Source organism: Podarcis muralis, chromosome 3 (genome assembly GCF_964188315.1).
Source record: "Podarcis muralis chromosome 3, rPodMur119.hap1.1, whole genome shotgun sequence".
In the NCBI taxonomy this organism is placed as follows: Eukaryota; Metazoa; Chordata; class Lepidosauria; order Squamata; family Lacertidae; genus Podarcis; species Podarcis muralis.
The window spans coordinates 105,666,270-105,689,685 of NC_135657.1; the positions used below are offsets into that span (position 1 = coordinate 105,666,270).

At 40.3% G+C, this 23,416-nt stretch overlaps 1 protein-coding gene across 5 annotated transcripts in view; it reads right to left on the bottom strand.

Annotated features, from left to right (window-relative positions):
* MACROD2 (mono-ADP ribosylhydrolase 2) overlaps positions 1–23,416 on the bottom strand; it is a 997,146-nt gene that overhangs the window by 851,929 nt on the left and 121,801 nt on the right. For all 5 annotated transcript variants that reach the window (XM_077926445.1, XM_077926442.1, XM_077926444.1 and 2 more), the window contains exon 4: positions 7,397–7,426. In XM_077926445.1, the coding sequence (XP_077782571.1) occupies positions 7,397–7,426 (30 nt within the window). The remainder of the gene's footprint in view (positions 1–7,396; positions 7,427–23,416) is intronic.

Sequence of the window (23,416 nt, forward strand, 5' to 3'; positions counted from 1 at the left end):
TTCTTCTAGTACCGCACCACAATTCAAAAGTATTTTTTTTCATTAACCAGTTACTAATACAGAAGTATATTAAGTATAATTTTATTACTTAATGCCCCGAAGCAAATCTACCAAATTCTTCTTGAAGAATGATGCACCCCTGAAATATGGCTATCAACAAACATGTCACACATAAATTCAATCTGTTAGTTTTCTTTTTTTAACATTACTGTTTCCAAGCTTTTACATTGCAATAGCATACAGTGTTCCCATCTTTCCTGATACAGATGGGGAGTAATTTGTTTAAAGTCGCAGCAACACTCATTGTTTGATGTTGCAGCAACACTCATGACCTAGGTGACTGAAGAATGAAAAGCACACCTTGAAACGTGTACCAGAACAATCAGCAAAGAGATTTCACTTCCAGAAACTGATGGGAGGAAAGCAAGCATGCAGGAGACTCCATTAGGTACAGCTGCAAAATATCCAGAGATGCCAACAGAAGACAAATTCATGAGTTATCTGAAAGAAATACATTGTTTCCTGCCTACAACACATCAAAGGGAAATTTCATAGCTCTCTTTGTTAGTGATTTCATTATAGGAAGCAACGTGTCCAAGAGTCCTACCATGTAATCAGCAAGAAGACAAAACTCTCATAGTCCAAGAGCCTATGTCAAAATACCTACATTGTAAGGTACAAAAAGGTTGGATAGTTAGACATCTTACAAAAGTTGTGGCATTTTCAAAAGTGCCAGTTTTACAACTGCTGGAGTATTTATGGGGTGACTGTCCCCCAAAATCCATCCATTTCCAATAATGTTCAAAGGTACATGGATAAAAAAGTATCTGTTGGGGAACAGTATGTAGATCTGACTGACTTTGATGGGAGCTTGGGGGTTGAAGCAGGAGAGAGGAATAGAGATTTTCTGTTTGGATTTTCTAGGGGTTTTATGTTATTTTTAAAGATATTTTCATAACTGATAAAAATATATTAAAATTCCTAAAGTAAAAAATACTTGTTTACTTTGACATTGCTAAGGTGATATATAACTTCTGAACTGATGTTCATAGTTCCAATTTAATGCAAAGGAGATTGTTATGGTTTGGGCCAAATTAAATGGTCTGTTTGGGATTGGTTTTATCTGAAAGAGTCAGGTTGGATATTTTAAGAAGCAGGAAGGTGATCTGCATAAGTGAGACCAGTTTCAACCATATGCTGGAGTGATCAGAAAAGGTATAAATCAGGCACCCCCAAACTCGGACCGCCAGATGTTTTGGGACTACAACTCCCATCATCCCTAGCTAACAGGACCAGTGGTCGGGGATGATGGGAGTTGTAGTCCCAAAACATCTGAAGGACCGAGTTTGGGGATACCTGGTATAAATCTAAACAAAGTCAAGTCAGCCTGGAGTGTCTAGAATAGGGTTGCCATATTTCAAAAAGTAAAAACCAGGACTGCCGCCCCCCGAATTGTTGAGCTTTTTTTCTTTTCTTTTTTTTTCTTTCTTTTTTTTTTTTAGGAAACCCCCTGACATCAGTTGGGAAAATCTGGGTGGATGGCAGCCCAAATGTACAATTCACTATCAGATACCACCTGTTTCATACGGGTATCTCGTGATGCTATTATTCTCAGAAAGGGGTTTGTAGGAACTGCTACATGCTAAACATAACATTGGCAGTTTTAGAAATGCCATCCATCTTGTAAGATTTCAATATATCCATGCCTTCTGTTTCATATAATGGATATTATAATGGAAATATAGAATAGAATAGAATAGAATAGAATAGATTCTTTATTGTCATTACACAAGTGCAACATTGCACAAGTGCAACGAAATTGGATGCCATCCCTTAAAAACAACAAAAGCAAAACAACAACAACAACCAAACAAACCACATTCCAGCCACACCCACACCAACACCCATCAAACTCCCAGGTCACACTATCGAGTTACAGCATTCAAAAAGGCCACAGCTCTTGGATAGAAACTGTTTTTCAGTCTATTTGTCCTTGACTTGATGTTTCTATATCTCCTGCCAGAAGGCAGTAGTGCAAACAGACTGTGTCCCGGGTGAGATGAATCCTGCAGGATGTTATTTGCTTTCCTAAGACAACGGGAACCGTACAGTTCTTCCAAAGATGGGAGAGGATGACCAATAATCCTTTGGGCTGTGGTTATGACCTTCTGGAGCACCTTCCTCTCCCTAGCTGTACAACTGGAGAACCAAGCACAAATACAGTATGTAAGAATGCTCTCTATGGAGCCTCGGTAGAAGGACACCAGCAGTCTCTCACTCAGATTGTTCTTCTTTAAAAGTCTGAGGAAATAAATTCTCTGCTGGGCCTTCTTCACCAAAGCAGTGGTATTTGCGCTCCAAGTCATGCCCTGATCGATAGTTACTCCCAAAAACCTGAATTCCGCCACCCTCTCCACCCGTTCCCCGTTGATATACAAGGGCTGAATGTCCGCCTTTTTTTCCCTGTAATCCACCACCAATTCCTTGGTCTTAGCCGTATTAAGAGCCAGATTGTTCTCTCCACACCAAACACAGAGCCGCTCAACCTCGTCCCGATAGGCGGACTCATCCCCTCCTGAAATGAGCCCTACCACCGTAGTGTCATCAGCAAACTTGATGATTTTGTTGCTGGAATAGATGGCTGTACAGTCATACGTATAGAGAGCATAGAGCAGGGGACTCAACACACAACCCTGTGGTGAGCCGGTGTTAAGGCTAAGGGCTGTGGACATATGTGACCCTACTCTAACCCTCTGAGAACGTTCTGACAAAAAATCCAAAACCCAGAGACAGGTGGAGTTGGAGAGTCCAATCGCCTCTAGCTTGGACACCAGTCTATGGGGGAGGATAGTGTTAAAAGCAGAGCTAAAATCCACAAACAGCAGCCTCACATAACTCCCCGGCTGCTCCAGATGGGACAGAGCAGCATGGAGAGTGGTGATGATAGCGTCTTCTGTGGATCTATTTGCCCTGTATGCAAACTGGTAGTTGTCAAAAGTTGATGGAAGACAGGAAATAATGTGACGGCGCACCAGTTTCTCAAAACACTTCATGATGATTGGAGTCAGTGCAACTGGTCTGTAGTCATTCAAACTACTGATTGTGGATTTTTTAGGCAGATATGAAGGCTGCTAGTCAGCTAAAGCTAAACACTTAGTTCTTTCTCTCATTTTTGCCAATGATTTTAGTTATTGGCTTTGGGTGGCTCACATGTGACATAGACATATGTGCATTAATCATGTAATGGTGAACACCAGTGAACACTAAGTTACCAACAAAGAAATGATATTCATTTGTGAAATAACTCTCGTTTTCTGCTACAAGGACTCTTTACGATGGCAAGTCAAACTGAAAATGGGTCAAGTAACAGCACCTCTCACTGCAATGCCAGATTTGCAAGATTTGATTCATCCCCAGAAGGAACATATCTGTCTTACAAAGATTTAGGGAAGAATGTTGTATGACTGCCCTAAACAACTTATTCCATGAGAGTGATCTATAAAATAAATGAATTAATCTAATCTCAGTTTATTATTAAATAGGTTTATTAAACCAGAATGTTATCACACAAAAGAGGTTCTCACTTCCCCAGAATTTTGGGTAGAACTGTCTATGTAAAATGCAAGGAAGAAGTTTCTCTTAGAACCAATTTAGGTAGTCTATCTGCAAGGCACAGGCTCAGTTGCACAAACAACTGCTCAAGTGAAATGCCTGATTGTGAGTGCAGTGCAATCTCACAAATGAGCTAATGGACAGACTGTCTCAATTACGGTAGATTTCCAGATATTTTCATTGTATTGTGTTCTTATGAGACTATATGAAAGGCCTAAGGGACCTCCTCAAAACCTAGGGAAAGAACAGTCTACAATTCCACTCTGTCGGATATGTATTCCTGGGATTTCTGACAAAAAATGTAAGTGTAATTTGCTGCACGGTTCATAAGGTTTACCCTTAGGGGAAATTTCAGTTATCTGCTTTGTCCTCAGGCAGGTAATAAAGCTTATCAAAGGACCCCTGGCAGATGTCTGATTTCTTCTGTGCCACACTGACAAACTTTAGCAGCCATGTCAAGTCACAGGAGGAGAAAGAATGCCCCCAGGTCAAATATTTTATGCAGTCAATTCATTTTTAGCAACAGTCTGTGTCTAGGCAATACACACGTACCTACCAGCAAAAAGAAAGCAAGAAAGAAACATCGAGACACTTAATTGATGGATATAATGAAATTAATTAAGATCTGAAAAGTGAAATACAAAGAATACTAATCAATTCTTTTCAAAAATTGTTTCCCAAACTTCTCCTTAATAAAGCATTCAAATTATAAATTACCAAAATAATGGCTTTCAGAACACAGCTGGTATTATGACTCTATTCTGGAGATTGCTAAAATATAGAACTGGACTGGGACACCTCTCACAAGAGGTAGTGGTGGCCACCAACTTGAATGGTGTGGCGTTCGTATGGAGCCCCCGGTCGTCTTATGGACTATTGACCTGTACACCACTAATCCACTGCCACCAACCAGGTCCTCCCCAGTAAATCACTTAGTCTCAGTCAGGTTCTTAAGTTAACAAACAAGAGTGTAGTTTATTGCAGACACAAATAGATTTTAACTGCATTCAAAACGTTGTTACTCTTTACCTTCTTCATCTTATTTTATCCTGTCTCTAACTCTTCTACCTCCCCTCACACAAGAACCAACTGTACTAACTGTCTCTCTGTTTCCAACTGTCTGCCAACTGCTTTCCCAACTGCCTTTCCCAACCAACCAACCCACTAAAACCAACCAACAACTACACCCAAACCTCGGGCTAAGCCCTTTTATAAACAGGTAGGCTCCACCTCTGGCTTTTCAATTGGTCTACCTGTTAACCCTTTCTCTCCCCCTGTACAGACATTTTCAAACGAACGGGCAAATGCCACAGATGGCTATAAAAAGGATTAGACAATTTCATTGAGGATAAGATTATCAGTGGCTCCCACCTATTATGGCTATATTTTACCTCCACTGTCAGAGGAAATATGGGAATCACTATTAGAGAGAGTAGTGTTACGCTCATGCCCTGGTCTCATTGTCTTAACAAGCTTATTAAGTATCCAAATAATGATAGGAGCCAAGGTTAAAATGTAGACATATGGGTCATGACCTAGTCAAAACTTATGTCCCACTGATCTCAATCAGAGGATTAAGCATGTTCTTAAATCTCTGGTATTGAAATCAATAGGACTTCAAACTGATTAGCTTTGGTATGTTGTTGTGTCCATATTGTTTAATTCTTTGGATATGAAAAGGTTTGGGGTGGGGGGAGGGTAAGCATAGCTAGGAGAAAGGTATTCTGCCTCTGCTATTAACTGGCAGGAAATGGTTACAATACCTCTAGAAAAAACAACTGCTGTTAAACCAGGAAAATGTGACAAAAAGCCTTCCTGTCAATCTGAAGTAAAAATGATCAGCATTTGTGGGTAATGACTGAAGTGCTCTTTAGCAAGATGAAAGTACCAAGTGCCTATGCAAATCCAATCCAAGCTCTCTGAGGAATAAAATTCAACTCATCTCACTTATTGTAAGAATGAGGAGCATCACACAATTGCCCCAAAGGTAGGAATAAATGTTTAAAAATATTAGATATAAATAAATACTGTGTAGCCTACCAGACTTAATCTGAGCTTTCTGGTCTTTTGAGTCAAATTTGTTATTACACTTTCTTTGCCCCTCATTAGTTCTCACATACTTTCAAATTGCAACACCATTAGAACCAAAAGGACCACATGGCGGATATAGGCTGGCAAATATCTTACATTGCATTTGATAATGCTGTGAGATATATGGCACATTTAAGACAGAGACTTTCCCAACATCACATGTTTCTGCTACATCCTGAACTGTCAAAACTCAAAGCATATCAAAAGCTGCTTCCAGAGGCAGCTTCAGGGCTGCAGGGGCCGAAAGCATTGCATTTGGCGCGCTTTCCGCGGTCCCATAATAAAAGTAATAGTCACCTCATCCACAAATAAGGTTAGGTTTGTACCTAAAATATTATTTCCATCTCAATGATGTAACAAATGCATTTGAAGACCAACCCAGCACATATTGATCTCAAAATGGTCAATCTTCAATGCTGTCAATCATACAAGTACAATGATTCCAACACTAAAAGCATCAAGTGGCCTTCAGCTTTTAAAATAGTTTCCCCCTTTCCATTTGCAGAAGATCATCAGACCCTTATAACTATAGCCAAGACAGAAGCTTAGAAAATGTGACTACTGCTTTTGTATTTATAACATATCTATCAGAGACTTTCTGTTTCCTCCATATCCCACCCCCCACGTTCCACACCCATCGGAGCATAATTTCCCCTCCACACCTCAAAAAAACTGTTATATACACTTTGCAAAGCTTTTAATACAAAAAGCAAGATAAGGGAAAGGAAGTGGAGAGGTATATGTTAGAATTTCTCTAAGCAATAAGAGAAATGGCATTATCATGTGTCAAGTTATTTTGCCTCTCACCAGTTCAGAGCAAGTAAAGCACAAAAAAACCTTAAGTATCAGTTGAGATTCTTCTTGAAATAACTTAAAGGTAAAGGTACCCCTGCCCGTACGGGCCAGTCGTGTCCGACTCTAGGGTTGTGCGCCCATCTCACTTAAGAGGCCGGGGGCCAGCGCTGTCCAGAGACACTTCCGGGTCACGTGGCCAGCGCTGTCCGGAGACACTTCCGGGTCATGTGGCCAGCGTGACGAAGCTGCTCTGGCGAGCCTGCACCAGCGCAGCACACAGAAACGCCGTTTACCTTCCCGCTATAAAGCGGTACCTATTTATCTACTTGCACTTAGGGGTGCTTTCGAACTGCTAGGTGGGCAGGAGCTGGGACCGAACGACGGGAGCTCACCCCGCCGCGGGGATTCGAACCGCCGACCATACGATCGGCAAGTCCTAGGCACTGAGGCTTTACCCACAGCGCCACCCGCGTCCCTTGAAATAACTTACAATACATCTAAAACAGAAATAACCACTGATGGCAAATTATTCACAAGCCCAACACTCCTACCTACTGCCCCTTTAACCTCTTCTTCCCCAAATTGAATTCTTCCGGTATGAAATGAACCTTCAACAAAGTAGGCATTTTGCACTTATGTTGGGGATTAGTCAGATTATAGTGATACCAACCTATGAGTTATTTTACATAATTACCATACTCAAAAACAACGCCTAGCCTCTGCTAGACAGGATGTATAGTGATTATCTGTATTGTAAAATTTGAAGATGTTTAAATTTATAGCATGTGGTCAAATTCTTGCCTGTTTATTCAGTCTAGATGTTCTGTTGATTGAGTTTTATTTCAAAAAAATACTTTTTGTTTCTTGCAACACTTAGGAGAAAAGAGGCCAAACTTACCACCGCCACCTCCGAGAAGACTTGAATTAGCTGTGGAAGAACAAGAGAACCAAGAATTACATCAGAGCAAGCTTTGCGTGTTGTTGTTTTTAAATATTCTCTAACAATACAAAAACAAAAATAAAGCCAGTCCACCTTTTCTGTTAACACAAGGACTTTAGGCAAAGTTTAAATTAAACATTACATGCAAAACAATATGCAGCTTCTGTTTCTATGTAGACGAAAATGAAATAACAGTACAGTCACAGATTTAGTTGTCAAGGCAAGGCCCATGAACCTGTGTGGGGAAGAATGCATAGAATGCCATTTCTTGCATAAGTAAAGACCTATCCAGATCTTTCCTACTGTTGCTAGAATCCCCCAGTGCCTGTGCTGAGTTTGGCATTGTAACCTTTAAGTGTAAAGTTAATCATTGAGTGAACCTCCTGGAAGAATTCTGAGCATTTGACTTTAATGCTCAGGAGGTACAGTTGATTAGGGGGGTGAGCACAAGGCTACTTACCCACCTCTAAATTAAACTCGAGGTAAATTTTCCATATCACCTATTTCTCAGCAGGAGTCCCAGGTGTTCAGAGCATCACAGTTAATCACCAGAAGAAATACTCTATCCATGACACCTGAAGAGACTGATTTATCCGTGCTGCCCCCTCTAACTCCATTACATTCTGTCTTCATATTTATTGTGAAATTGTAATCTATTTGTTGTAAGTTGCCTAGAGCAATTCGGCATGCGTCAGAAAGGGTAAAAATTATCGTTACATAAATAAACAATCAAGCAAATATAATGTTTACTGCTGATAAGCCTACTAAAGATTTCTACCTTAAGTAACGCATGTAAAATCATATCCATGAGCACACAAACAAACCAAAATCCACATTACTATCACAGCAGATGTATTTGTTAAGATATCACTTTCACCTCCGTATAATCAATCAACATTTGTTTAAACATTACAACAGAAGAAAACTAGAAACCAAAGGAGGAGAGTACTAAATCCCCCCAAAATGTCATCTAAATCCATCATTCTGCCAATGCAGTATATCTCCCTCAAGTGTATAGGAGTTTTTGCTTATTTCATCTCAAACTCTAGTCCTTGAAATCAGCTCACAAAACCTCTCACACTGAGACCAAACTGTCAATTTTAAAATGTGACAACAGAGAAGCACACAGGGTGTCCTTGCACATTATCTTGCACTCAAAATTTTGTACCTATGATTTTGTACATATGAATTTTGCATGTATGAACATGTACATATATCTCTGTTACATGTTCACTAGGCATTTTACATATATCAAAGACAAAAAAATTTAATTGCAGATTTAATGAAACCAAAATAGTAACTACCTCCTGCTTACATACTGATAACCTCCAATGCATAACGCAAGAAGTAACACGGAATAAAAACACTCTTCCTTCATGCACTAGCAACAGTTAGTTGTAAGAGAAAAGAGGCTTTAAAATGCTTAAAGGCATGAATTGAACACAGAAAGGTATGCCTGCTCTTGCATCAGGGAGGATCACCACGGAAAAGTAAGAATGTGTTTCAGCTAACTCTTGTTCCCGCCCTCCCACAATCATCTTTTTTGAGGAAAGCACCTGAATCATGATTAAGTGATATCCACATGCACAGGTAAAGAGGTAAAGGACCCCTGGGCAGTTAAGTCCAGTCAAAGGCGACTATGGGGTTGCAGTGCTCATCTCGCTTTCAGGCCAAGGGAGCCAGTGTTTGTCCACAGACAGCTTTCCAGGTCATGTGGCCAGCATGACTAAACCACTTCGGGCGTAACAGGACACCGTGGCGGAAACCAGAGTGCATGGAAACACAATTTACCTTCCAACCACAATGAGGGGCAGATGGGACTCGTGAACCTGAGAAGGTAGCCCATCTAGCAAAAGGAAAACTCTGATCCTAAACCTCTATTGCCTTGCAGGATATCTTCGGGAGAAGTATAGGCTAAGGAGTAAACCCTATACAAATCCAGAGTGAATGGCTGGATGGCGCCTTGTACACCTCCTGCAGCCGAGTTGGTGCCAACCATATTGGTCCACTTTCCTTTGGACCACCTCAGCAAAGTGTCTTGTCCTCTGGGCAGCCCAGGACCTCCATACACACTGCTGAGGCTTGCACCCTGGGGAGGTCACTTCAGTGCTGCTAACACAGCTGTTTGATTTCACCCCCAGAGGCATACTCCATTGTCTCTCAAGACAGATGGATGCCAACAAAAAAACACCACTCTGAAACCTTAACAGTGTAAAATGAGGTATATAAACGTTTTAAATAAAAAATACATACTAAAAATAAATATAACAGGTGGAAACTAGCCTGCTGGTTTGCATTAAGGGGAGGGCATTTAAATCTATGTACAAACCATTAATTAACATGATGTAGCTGTGAAAATGCCTATAGGAGAAAGTTTCAGTAAAGAGACTGACAGCACAGTCCAATCCCAATGAGAAAATCAATTTTATTATTTGGGATAGCAAAGCCAGTAGAGCATGAGACTCGGTCTCAGGATTATGGGTTTGAGACCCACATTGGGGAAAAGATTCCTCCATTGCAGTGGGTTGGACTAGATGACTCTCATGGTCTCTTCCAACTTTGATTCTATTAATTTCATTCTCCCGCGGAAGGGGGAATTATTGGTGGCTGGAGGTGCAAACTCTTGTGCAAGCTAGCTGGGTATAGGAGGCATTAAGAATGGGGGTGTGAACCCGTATACCTAATCCCACTGAAAATCAGGGTTCAATATGGGATATATATTTGGATGCACACCCAGATTAGCAACCCACTGAAAGTAGCGAGCATTTGGGGGCACATCTGATTTACAACTGCAGTTCCTAAAAGCAAGGATTTCAGTTTACAGTTATTTTGAGATCGTGCGGCAGAAAAAGTAGGAAATTCCACAGAAATAAAGGGCTGTTCTGCATATCCCTAGGTAATAAGAGCACAAGGGAAGGAGATAGGGGTTAGTAGCAAGCACCAGGATTTCAGCTGCTGGGAGCCTAAAAGGACTGAAATAGACTCCTGTCAGCCTCACAAAAGCCACTGCCTTAAGCAGAATTCAAGCTACAATTCTTCATATACACATGCGCCTCATGCCAATTCTTCACTTCGCTATTAGCTAATATATGTGAGCTGAATATTTTAATTCTGAATTGCTTCAAACACTGGATTGCTACTTGATTGCATGACACTGTCTGGAAAGGTGGGAATGAACATCAAACAGATAGCGAATTTAGAAGTCTCTCACTATGGAAAACTCCATCAGTTAAATGATTTGGTTCAAAAGTTTCCAAATTCCATATTCACAATCACATCTTTTGCATTACATACTTAGATATGTGGAGAATAAAAAATCATTATTCTAAAATGTACATAAAACTTTCTCACAATAAAATGCAACTTGCCAATATTGTGTGGTTTGTTTAGTGTGAAGCACTCTATTTCTACAGCATCTCTAGAGATAACATGTTTGTAACATTGTAAACAATTTAAATGAGAGGCATTGATGACATTCTCTGAAAAACAGACATTTATCCACTTTAAAAATGCTAATTTTTTTCTGGATCATCTATTCAGCAGGCAGTAATGGGTTTGATGAAGAACAAAAAACCCTGTTATGTCATGCAGCTGAGCATCTGTTGCTATAATAAAATATACTTTAACACTCAGTTCACATTTTTGTATTGATCTGAGTGCCACATACTGAAAAACAAATATTTTGTTTATATTGGTTAACTGCAAAATACACACGCAGATACACATCTCTTTCTCTCTCTCTCTCTCTCTCTCTCTCTCTCTCTCTCTCTCTCACACACACACACACACACACACACACACACACACATTTTCAACCCTTAAATCTGGAATTAGTTGAGAGAAGGAAGGCATTCTTTAACCAGGGACACTTTTCTTTTCATCAATAAAACATCACAGAAGGTGACAGCTGGTGAGAAGGGTACCAGCAATTTACAATACAGGCAGCTACATTGTCTCTCACATGTTTCAGGAGATGTCTTTACCTGTCAATGCTATTTTGTTTGATCTGCTGTTCTCATACACACACACACACAAACAAACAAATCGAGAACAAGGTAGCACTGATAAGAGCAAGGAGCTCTTCTGAGTGCTGTATAATGATAGAAGTCAAAATAGTTTACATGAACTTTAACCATATTTCATAAATATAGTTTGATCAATGTCATTTTCATATACATTTAACTGCATTCCTTAGCACCTCCACCTTTTTATATTTTTTGTTTTCACCATCTCTCTCTCTCTCTCTCTCTCTCTCTCTCTCTCTCTCTCTCTCCCACACACACACACACACAGGAAAAAATAGAGTCAGTCAGTCCTGCCAATAACCTGAGGGAGGTCTCCTTGGAGGAGAGTGGGGGGGGGCACAGAAGTACCCATCAGATCTACACACTGCCAGGGGCCTTGAAGAACCATGGGATCCAGACATCCCTGTCCCAACACCAGAGGTCTCCACACCAGCTTTCTGGCTATCTCTCAAATCCAAACTCCCACCTCCCCCAGGGCCACAAGAGCAGAGAAGATGTCAAGCCAGACATGAGTTTCAGGGGAGCTGCTAATGTACCTGGCTCACTGCACTTGAGACAACTTGGGAAGAGGGAGAGGCACATGGAAGCACCTGTCTGAATCAAGGTCTGGCTGGGGGGCAGAGTGCATTGCCAAGTCACATGACATGATGTGCAAATATGGGTGAACCAAATTCTCTTTCATGGTGGCAATTAAACAGGGCTGAAAAACACCCTGTGTGTGCACATGTGTTGTTGTTTTTTAATACTCTATAAAAGTAATGTTCCTTACCAATCTTCACACACCTTTGCAAATACCCTAAAAGCATTTACTATATACACATCAGTTCCCAAACATGGAATATTGGAATGCCCATCTGTACATTCATTATGAATAAAATGTGTTGAGCAGAAAGCTGGGCTCGAGAATTAAAAGGAAATAATCAATCATAGACACTGACTAAGCACTGAACACTGATTAACCATGTACCTGATGCATAACCCTCCTAAATTATGCTGTACACAGACAATACCTCATGCTGACTCTCTGATGAGACTAGGTGACATTGTCAGCAATTCTATGTGAACTCTCTCTTCTCTTCAGGATGTGTCCCATTGTTCACAACTATTGCATGGCTCTATTCATTCCCATATTATGACTTTGCATGTAAATATTTCTATGGCTTGTTCCACAAAAGCAAGATTACTGACATTTCCTCAGCAGGGACATTGCTTGGGTACATAATAATGTGCATTTTATTATATTTCCAAACACTATCAGAAATGCTGAGTTTATATAGTGCTCTTGCATGCTCAAAGTCCTTCGCACAGAATACCTTGTTGCAATCATTTTAACAACTCTGTAAGATAGGGTCAGTATTATCAGCTGCAGATTATAATTGGGGAGGGGGAGGCCAAGGAAACAGTGGCTTTCTTAAGGCTACCTAGTGAGTGCAAGGCTCATGAGATGAGATTCGAACTAAGCAGTTCTTGATTCACATCTTGATTCTTAGCAAAGATGTTCGTAATAGGAAGATATATGCCATCATGTACTATTTTCCATTGCATATAAATGGTACATCCAATGAAGTCAAATGCTTTGAACCAGATGTTTGATGGGTAAACAAGTCCAATATTCATTTATTCACTTATAACGGAGAGTTACCATAATCTTCTTTACATTCCTGCAGATAAAACGATGGCAGATACTTGGGACATGGCCAGGGTTGGCCCAATACATTTTGCTGCAGTACCAGACGGTGCCCGCCAGATTCTTAATACAAAAGCCAACCAGACTGATTGCTGAACGTTACTTCAATGCTTGTAGGGGAAGCAGGCTCATTTAGGAGTTTTGTCCTCCAACACTATGCTACTATCTCATACCTCACAGCAGTGCTTTCTCTCTCTGCCTAATGATAGGACCAGTCCTGGGCAGTACTGCTAAAAGCCAACAGCTCCCATACCTTGCATTTAGCAATGCATAAATATTTGAAAGAATGTCATTAAGAAAATGCAGATGCAGCCATGGCGACATTTATGGAAAGGGTTCATAAAAATGACAGACAGAAAACTCATCAGAAGTGACAGGTATAGAAACAATATACAGAGACAATTAGTCATCAGCTTTGGCAGAACCTAACACTTGGCTAGACAGACCTTCCAACTAGAACATGTCAATTCTAAAGTCTTTGGCTGACACGGCAATCCAATTTCTTGGAAGTAATTATGAGGAAGTTCAACTGTGTAACATGCAACAACCAAGCCCAAACACATGAGTAATGGTTTGGGTTAAGAATACGCTGACCAGCATAGGATGGAAAAAATCAACAGCAGCTACTGTTGAGACGTGTCCCCCAATGAACTAAAACACCTGAGTGAAGGTTTAAAACAAAACAAAGCCCCAGGAGAAAACATGACGCCTCCATAGCTCTTCATGACTCCTTCGGAATGGTGATTGGTACCTATTTTGGCCAGGCTATTTATACATATAAAGAACATAGCTGGAAGACAAACATCATTGTTCCAATCTTCAAGAAAAGGGGACAGATCTCTACCACAATATTACCACCCATCAGCCTGCTAGATATCCCTTCAAAGTTATACTCTCAGCATTTCCAAATAAAGTTAACTGACTGGCTACATACAAATAACATTCTGCAAGGAGAACAAGCAGTGTTTAGAGAAGGATTCAGCACCATCAACCGATGCTTCCTGCTAAATCATATCATCAGAAAGTATACTAGAATTAAAAAGCGTAAGTTAGTTGCTTGCCTTTGACTCCATAGCAGATTGTGGAAGAAACTCCTAAACACCAATATAGAACACAGACTCCTCCTGTTGATCCAAGAGCTGTACAGCGATTACCAACACGATGATTCACAAAAGGTGGGAAACCCACCTTTAGCCCGCGCTAAAATATCTGGAAGTAAAGGGATCTCTCAGATGCTTTATGGTGTTAAGGATGAGAGTGCTATTAAAGGGTTAGAAATGGTGCAAAACTAATTTCTCAAGAGACTGTTTTCCCTACCCAAGAGAACAGCAGCCGCAGTCTTACACATGGAAGCTCAATGGCCAACGTTAACTGCAGGAGGTGACTGTACCAGATTTAATTACCTGAAAAGATGGCCCTCCATGCCATGCGAGTGCTTGCCAGCCCTGTGTTGTGCAGAATTGGAGAACAGCTGATGGTGGAAATCTAACATCCAGTGTTACTTGAACTCTTATTTTTTCCACAAGCTAGGGGAGATTATATCCACGGGTAAAAAAGTAAAGGACCCCTGACAGTTAAGTCCAGTCACGAACGACTCTGGGGTTGCAGCGCTCATCTCACTTTACTGGCCAGGGGAGCCGTCGTTTGTCTGCAGGCAGTTTTTCCGGGTCATGTGGCCAGCATGACTAAGCCACTTCTGTCAAAACCAGAGCAGCGCACGAAAATGCCGTTTACCTTCCTGCCAGAGCGGTACCTATTTATCTACTTGCACTTCGTGCTTTTGAACTGCTAGGTTGGCAGGAGCTGGGACCGAGCAACAGGAGCTCACCCCTTCGCAGGGATTCAAACAGCTGACCTTCTGATCGGCAAGCCCTAGGCTCAGTGGTTTAGACCACAGTGCCACCCGCATCCACAGACAAACGCCAATTAAGGGATTTATGTCACTGGACAGAATTACTACATGATCTGCAAGCGATCAAATCCTCCAAACACTCTTCCTGGTTCCCCGTTCTAAAAACAATCCATTTTAGAGCCAGTTATCTGTCAAATCTCTGGCCAGCTTTTACTGAGCTGCATTTTCAAGCTATGCCCTCTACCATCCTAGACAGACAATATAACAGGGTACCATACAAAGACAAACTCTGTATACATGGGCAACTGCAAGTGAAAGACATCTTGAACTATTCACTATATTGCCCACTATACACTGGACCCAGGAGGTGATTTCTCACCCTACCATCCATACAGGAAAGATGTCTCTCCTCAGCAGAGAAGGTCCTATGGCTTCTTAGCAATGTAAATGCTTCAGTGACTCATAAAGTCGCCCTTTTTGTTTTGGTGGCCAAAAAGATCAGAAAGAAGACCCTGGACAATATAGCAGTGAACTTTAAGGGAGACTCAGAGATCTAAATAGAGCCTATTTGTGACGTGGCATCCCTTTTTCTTGCATTTATTTTTGATACAGATTTGTCATGGTCAATGGCTAGCACAATAAAGTTATTTGGAACCTTGGCATTAACAAACAATGCTGAGATCCATTTCTAAGAACTGGAAAAAAAGATCCATAGTGGGTGTTTTCTAAGTCGGGGCAGTCCAACATGCAGCCTCAGCAATATTTGTTCCCCACCACAAAGTGACAAGGCATTGTGCGACCTTGGGGTTCCGTGTTGAAGTACTCTTGCAGCCCACTTGATATGAAAAGTTGAACTACCCTGATCTAAGTAGTAAAAAGTATCTCCTTTCAGATAAAAGATCTCATTTTAGCTAAATTAGAACAGTGAACATTCTCTGATCCAGTAAAGGTAAAGCTAAATGATGATAAAATGATAAAAAGAGAAACTGGCATAACTAATCAAAGTAAATATATAAGGAACCATACAGCAAAGTGCAATGTTCCCCACAGAGTAAGTCTATAGAAGGAAAAACTTTTTTATGGCAAACATATCCAGTGTAGAAATAAGCAATAGTTATCTTACAAAACAGCAACAACAAAAAATAAACACAGACGATAAAAGATATGCAATAGACCAATTTATCAGTAACTCTTCTCACTCAGGTACTTTTGGCATGAATGGGATCTCTCCAAGAACAAGGACAACTCCTATCAATTTCAGTGAAGCTTGCACAGAAGATGCACCCAAAGGATGGGACCAGTAATGACTTCATATTCTCAGGGTTTTTCTTACAGCTTCTTAATCACAAAAGATGACTTAAGTCAATCATGTTTATGTTTAATGGAAAATAAATAAGTATGATGTCTTCCAGACAAAGGCACAAAGAGTGCAGAGGGGGAAAGCAAGGGCAAAATATCAAATTTGCTCAATGATGCTCATATAAATATAAAAAGACATGAATAAAAAGTTAACACCAGAATTTCTTATAACCTCTTTTAAAAAATCATAAATGACTGAAAATTGCATTTACACATATATGAGAAGACATTTAGAACAGAAATACCTTTAAAAGTAACACATATGCCACTGATAAATTATAGAGGGGCCAATATGCTATAGTGAAACTGTCTTCTCATTATCATTTTACAGCAGTTGATCTTCGGCTTGAAAAGTTAAAGCCAACATGTCATACTTTCACCTGAGCTTATAGTAATCTATTTTCTATCATGATTATATCTGATAGTGTTTGTTATATAAAATGAAACTAATAAGCATAAAACGAATATACAACAAACAAACAAACTCAATTGTGTCCCACTTAATGTTCAATAAATTCTAAATAATTTTGAAACTTTAGATACCGTGGAAACAGTGACATGAAGGTGAACATTAGTTCTACATTCTTTCTTCAAGATTCATGGAAAAAAAGACTCAAAAGAATATTTCAAAAGCTTTGAAGATAAAAGAAACGACAAGCAATCAAATAGATGAAAGTGTACAGATTCTTCGGGAAGGAGAAGAAGCAGGCTGCAATAGTCAAGGTAGAAGCGCTTTCTGATGGTGTGGGACAAAGCCTTTATTTGCCGGGTTGTTTTTTATCTATCAAATTGTAGGTGATTTGTTCACAAGACATCTCACTAAGTTTGTTCCTGAAGCTTATTATTGAGAAGCTTGGTTCAGCAGGAACTCTATACACATACCAAGACCACATGCGCAATTTGGCTTGGCTCTGAGCGACAGGAAAGGCACCAGGGTGAACCAGGGAATGTCTCTAGCGTGCAAACCAGCACTGATTGCAGCATGTGCCAACCACAAGCATATTACTATGGCAAACCGTGGACAGCTTTTTCACCCGTGTCTTTTGTTATGTTATGGCACTTGTGTCAAGTCTGAAAATCACTTTTTGCATTCAGTCTGAGATTCCCTGCTAGTTTCCCTATAACAGGGTGCATGCCCACAATCTGCTCTATTTTGGTGAGCACAACAGAAAACCGCTGTACTCTGCTATTTTTCAGATGTTTTGCAGAAGATGGATGGGGGTGGGGTCGGGTGGCGGTGTTTCTATTATGTTTAATGTATGTAGAGTTTGGTGTCAGCGTTGCTTGTGTTGTTCACTTGTGTTCCTTTGGTGGTGAGAGAGGTTGGGGTTGGCCTAGGGTGTGATTGTTTGCTTGTGATTGGCTGTGGTGATCTTTGTTTTCGTGTGTGAGTGAGGTGTGTGTGTGTTTTGGATCAGGTTAGCCATATTGATTTGTATGCTGTTGGTGGATTATTGTCATTGTCCTGTTGGGCTGTGTATGTGATAAAGGGGAGCCATACCGGGGTGAAGGCGTCTTCTTCTGTTTGTCCCCGTGTCAGTTTCAGTTTATTAGTTAATTTTTCTAGTAGGGCTGTTTCCCATACTATTTGGTACCATTGGTCCATGCTTACTCCTGACAGGTCTCTCCAGTGTCTGGTTATGGTGTTTCTGGCTGCTGAGAGCAGGTGGGTTATGAGTTCTTTGTAATGCCTCAACAAATGAAACGGATTTGTAAAAATGTTACATGGAAGAAGAAGAAAAAATACGAGGCACTACACTTTTCTAAAACAAGAAAATCCTTAATAAAAATATTTTTTTAAAAAAGATGTTTTTCAGAAGGGCTGCAGTAAGTTGCCTCTGCCTCTTTCTCCCCCTGTACAAACTTCACCTAGATCCCTTCTTTGTCTTCTCTTTTCCCTGTTCACCTTGCCGCTGAACCATGTATGCTGTTTCTTCAGGTTTAGTTAGGATTCCTTGCAGAAAGGCATATATCTGCCAACGTCTTTTTAAAGAAACAACTCTCTCACACATTTTGAACCGAGCTGTAAGTTTGGGAAATTCAGAGTTTGGGAATTCACACAGCCATTGTTTATCTGATTACTAATGACGGGCCTTCTATTTTGACAGGTGGGAGGATAATTAGAAACAATAAAAACCCTGTCAAAGCTTTCAATCCAAGCTGTGGCCCCCTACCTACAGCTACAGTGGAGACTGCAATTTAGTGTTTTTCTTTCACTAGTAGGACAGGTAACCATAGTGTTTCAACACTCTCATTCCTCTCCAGCATCTGCAATTCCTTATCTCTCTGCCACCTTTGACTCTTGAAAGACAGGGAAAGTACATTTGAACTTGTCCTCTTCTTGGACCTTTCTGTCCCTCTAGTGCTATACTGTGTTCTTAAGACTCTGCCTCCTATTTTCATATAAGGCAACTCTCAGTCTCTAGCTTCTTCTCTATCTCCACAACAGTAACTAAGCATATGGTCCAGGCAATTTATGGTGTGACCCATGTAATGTACTGTATATATATTTTCCCTCTGTATATACCTATGGCATTATTTTTACTTTTAAACCATTTAAATCCATTTTAATGTTACAAATCAACATTACAACTGCAACCCCAGTGCAGTCATTGTAGTTCCCCAGAGCAACCACACTGACATTAGTTTTTTATTGATGAGTGCTAAATTCTCTAAAATAAGAAAGGCATTCATAGCCAGCGCAATTCTGTATGTACAGAAACAGTATATTGCAAATAAATGGTCAAGCAATAATGTATTAATCCAAGGTTTCTCAAATGCAACCAGTGTGTCAGCATGCAGCAAACAAGGGCTGGTTTGTTTCACATATTTGTATGGGTCCAGGATACAACATATCAGGAATCAAAGGTGTTGTAGACCTGTAAACATCAGCTAAATGCTGACCATTAAAATTGATGTAGTGGGATGGTTGCTGACTTATGGAAGGATTGATTACACATTTAGAAATAACAAATTGGACATTCCATGGTTACTGAACACGTCCTGCCCTAATTAGTCTGTTTGGGGGGTTTTCTCCTCCTGTAGGGTTCACCCCTCTCCCCAGGTGTTCTTGCACTTCTGAAAACTTGTACCTTCCCCTTCCTCACATGTGGCTACATGAGAATCAACACTCGCAGATAGCAAATGTGATGCCCTACGGATGTTATTGCATCTGCCCCAGCCAGCACAGCCAATGGTCAAGGATAATGGAAGCTGCAGTTCTTCACCATATAGAAAGCATCACATTGCCTATCCCTATTGTGTAGGATTCAGTATATTTTATTATGCAACCACTCAGTTTTGGAATCACCCAGCATGTAAAACACCTTTCTATCCATAGGTCATTATTTAGTGCTAGATTTTATAACACTAATGAATTTATTTCAAGGACAACTGTTATTCCATCCTTTCTCTGTCAACTTCTTGATTTTTCTTCAGAATGATGCTTATAATTCTACATTAGAATATCTGAAAGAAAAATGGCTCACAGTTACAGGCAAAATTGATGGAACTTGTGTTCCTTACTAGGATCAAAAACTTGACCTCTTGCAAATAAACTTCAAATTTTAGTCAATCTGCATTTGGGCAAAATTCCAGAAGTCTTTGGTTGCCTCAAAAGATAATTCCTCCATAAAGTGTATAGGACTAAGTAAAAAGGTAAAGATAAAGGGATCCCTGACCGTTAGGTCCAGTCACGGACGACCCTGGGGTTGCAGCACTCATCTCGCTTTACTGGCTGAGGGAGCCAGCGTACAGCTTCCAGGTCATGTGGCCAGCATGACTAAACCACTTCTGGCGAACCAGAGCAGCACACGGCAATGCCATTTACCTTCCCGCCAGAGCGGTACCTATTTATCTACTTGCACTTCATGCTTTTGAACTGCTAGGTTGGCAGGAGCAGGGAATGAGCAGCGGGAGCTCACCCCATCGCGGGGATTCGAACCGCCAACCTTCTGATTGGCAAGCCCTAGGCTCAATGGTTTAACCCACATTGCCACCCTCATCCCTAGGTATCAAAAGATTAAATCAGAAAAATGACAGGTATCTCACCATGCACAAAAGACAGGAATGTAAGATTGAGACTGCCACAAATGCACACCTCCAGGGAATGAAATCTGCAGCTAGGTAATTTTCTTTATCCAGTAACTGAATGTAGTGACAAATCTTCACTGGACTAGAGAATAAGTACAGCAGTGTTATCTTTTCAATGCCCAGTTGTACCATTTGTTAAAAGAACTGGAATGGCCTCTTTCAATCCAAATATAAAATGCATCATGCTTTATCCTGAAGTTCTGGAACCCCTCATCACTGCAGAAGACCTTTTTACACTTGCACACAGTAGCTATCAATAAGTGGAAAGTTCAACTCATATGAATGTGAATTTGGCCTTATTTTCTGCTCTGCACGTATCTAGCATGAAAGAATCACAGAATTGTAGAGTTGGAAGGGACCTAAAGGGTCATCAAACCTCTGCAATGCAGGAATCTCAACTATGTCATACATGACAGATGGCCACCAACCTCTCTGCTTAAAAACCTCCAAGGAAGGAGAGTCCACCAACTCTCATGAGAGTCTGTTCCACTGTCAAACAGCTCTTACTGACAGAAAGTTCTTCCTGATGTTTAGTCAGAATCTCATTTCTTATAACTTGAATCCTTTGGTTTGGACCCTAGCCTCTGGAACAGGAGTAAACAAGCTTGCTCCATCCTCCATGTGACAGTTCTTTAGATATTGGAAGATGGCTATCATATCTCTCTTTTTTTACCAATTAATTTTTATTGATTTTCCAAATTTTTAACAATGGCTATCATATCTCCTCTTAGTTTTCACTTTACCAGGCTAAACATACTCAATTCCCTCAAATAATAATAGAACAGCATTAGATTTTTTGCTGCTACATCACACTGTTGACTCATATTAAAGCTAGTGCTCTACCAACTTAATGGTGTAACGTTGGAAAATGTCAATCACTTTTGCAGTTATCTTTCCACAAAGTGAGAGGCTGGGGGCCACTGATGTTTATTTTGCCACATACGTACATAGTGGGAAGCCAATCTCCAAAACAGACACATAAACTTCAGATACTTACATGGATTATATCCAAAGTAGTGTTAAGTACAGTGGTACCTCGGGTTAAGTACTTAATTCGGTCTGGAGGTCCATACTTAACCTGAAACTGTTCTTAACCTGAAGCACCACTTTAGCTAATGGGGCCTCCTGCTGCTGCCGCGCCGCCAGAGCACGATTTCTGTTCTCATCCTGAAGCAAAGTTCTTAACCTGAAGCACTATTTCTGGGTTAGCGGAGTCTGTAACCTGAAGCGTATGTAACCTGGGGTACCACTGTAACTTCCTGCTCAAGTGGAATGATTTCTGCTTGTGCAATGGGACTCCCCTTCCCTAGATGCCCCCTAAATCTGTTCTCCAAGCCTACAGAGCATGGGGCAAATGTAGAGAGGAAAATTCCATTGCTCAAGGAGAAGATGCGCTGCTCACATCACACAATTATTTAGCTGGATACTGACGCATGCTTTTAAAAAAAACAACCCTGGAAAGTTCATCTCATATGGAAGTGCACTGAATGGAATATTTCCCCAACCAAATGCTGAAATATGCATCCACCAGACATCTGAGTATCAACAAAGCTTTGCCATTGTTTAGATAGGTGCCAATTTAATTGGCTAAGGAGCTTTCATCAATTTGAATGTATTTATTGATTTTGATCTGCTTTTCAACATTATCTTTATTGTTTTAATGGCTTGCAACTATCTGGTACAAACGCGAAAACAATGCATGTGAACATAGTGCTCTGACTTAATAAATTACTTGACAAAATTATTAGAATGAACAATGGACAGCATAAAATTGAAATGCATAATACAGTTTACTCTAGGGACATATTTTGCCAAACTAGGAACAAAAGCCTTCTCAATATTGGCAAATGCAGAGTTTCAAAAGCGTACTTAAATAAAAGCTGCTCTAATAGTAGGGATATAATAAGTTACTAAACAAAGGACATATTTAGAAAATGCTCACACTGAATGAGTAACAGCAGAAAACTGTACATATTTAATTGGTATTTTGCCCATATTATCAAGATTCAACACAGTTTATTTCTCTAAGCTTGAGCTCTGCAAATTATAATTAAAAAGACATAATAAATCCTCCACCTCAAACTACTGTCAATCTCAAAAATAGATTGCAAAACCTTCTTTTGTTTCAAAGATGTAAAGCTGTATTATTTGTAAGTATCTCCTAATTACTGAAGATTATGTTAACTCTTTAATTTTCAGTGCGCTCAAATTAAATAGCCTAGACAAAATAAATGAAATATCCATGCCATGCTTTATTTATCTTCCTTTCTGCTTACAATATTGCAGTTGTGTTTTTTTTAGTTAAACAAAAAGCAGCAGTTGCAGGAACAGGAAGACGAAAAATAATTACACATCATTTGATTATCTAATGTAGCTGGTGCGGAATACCACAGCAAGGCTTCCGGTGGCTGTCTCTGTCCAAACACTTTTATACACTAGCCTTGAAAGATCTTCTAGTTGCCAGTTTGCTTCCAAGCCCAATTTAGGACATTAATGTTGATATATTAAGCCCTAAATCTCTAAAGGAGTGCCTCCTTCCACATTGACCTGTCCTGAGACCCTGCTGGCAGTGCAGCCACTGTCTGTAGTACAAGGGACAGTGGTGCACGAGGGCCTTATTTCTGCTGTTCCCAGATTATGGAATGACCTTCCCTCTGAGACGCATTCTGCACCATCACTATATACTTTGCAATGATTGGTCACGATGCATCTCTTTACCCAGGCCTTTGGTTGAATGAGTATCTTCCCTCCTCCTGTATTGCATTGATATTGTCCTTTCGCAAGGCTGATTTCACCTTTTCCCAGACCAAAAAAGTCTGACTTTAATAAGACCCACTGCACTTTATGAAGTTGGGTTGTTTCCCTAAACCATAGTTAAGATGAAACAGTTTAGAGTTTGCGATAAGCTGTGGTTAACTGAAAGTAGAAGGAAACACTTATCATTTGCTCCTCATGGCTGCACT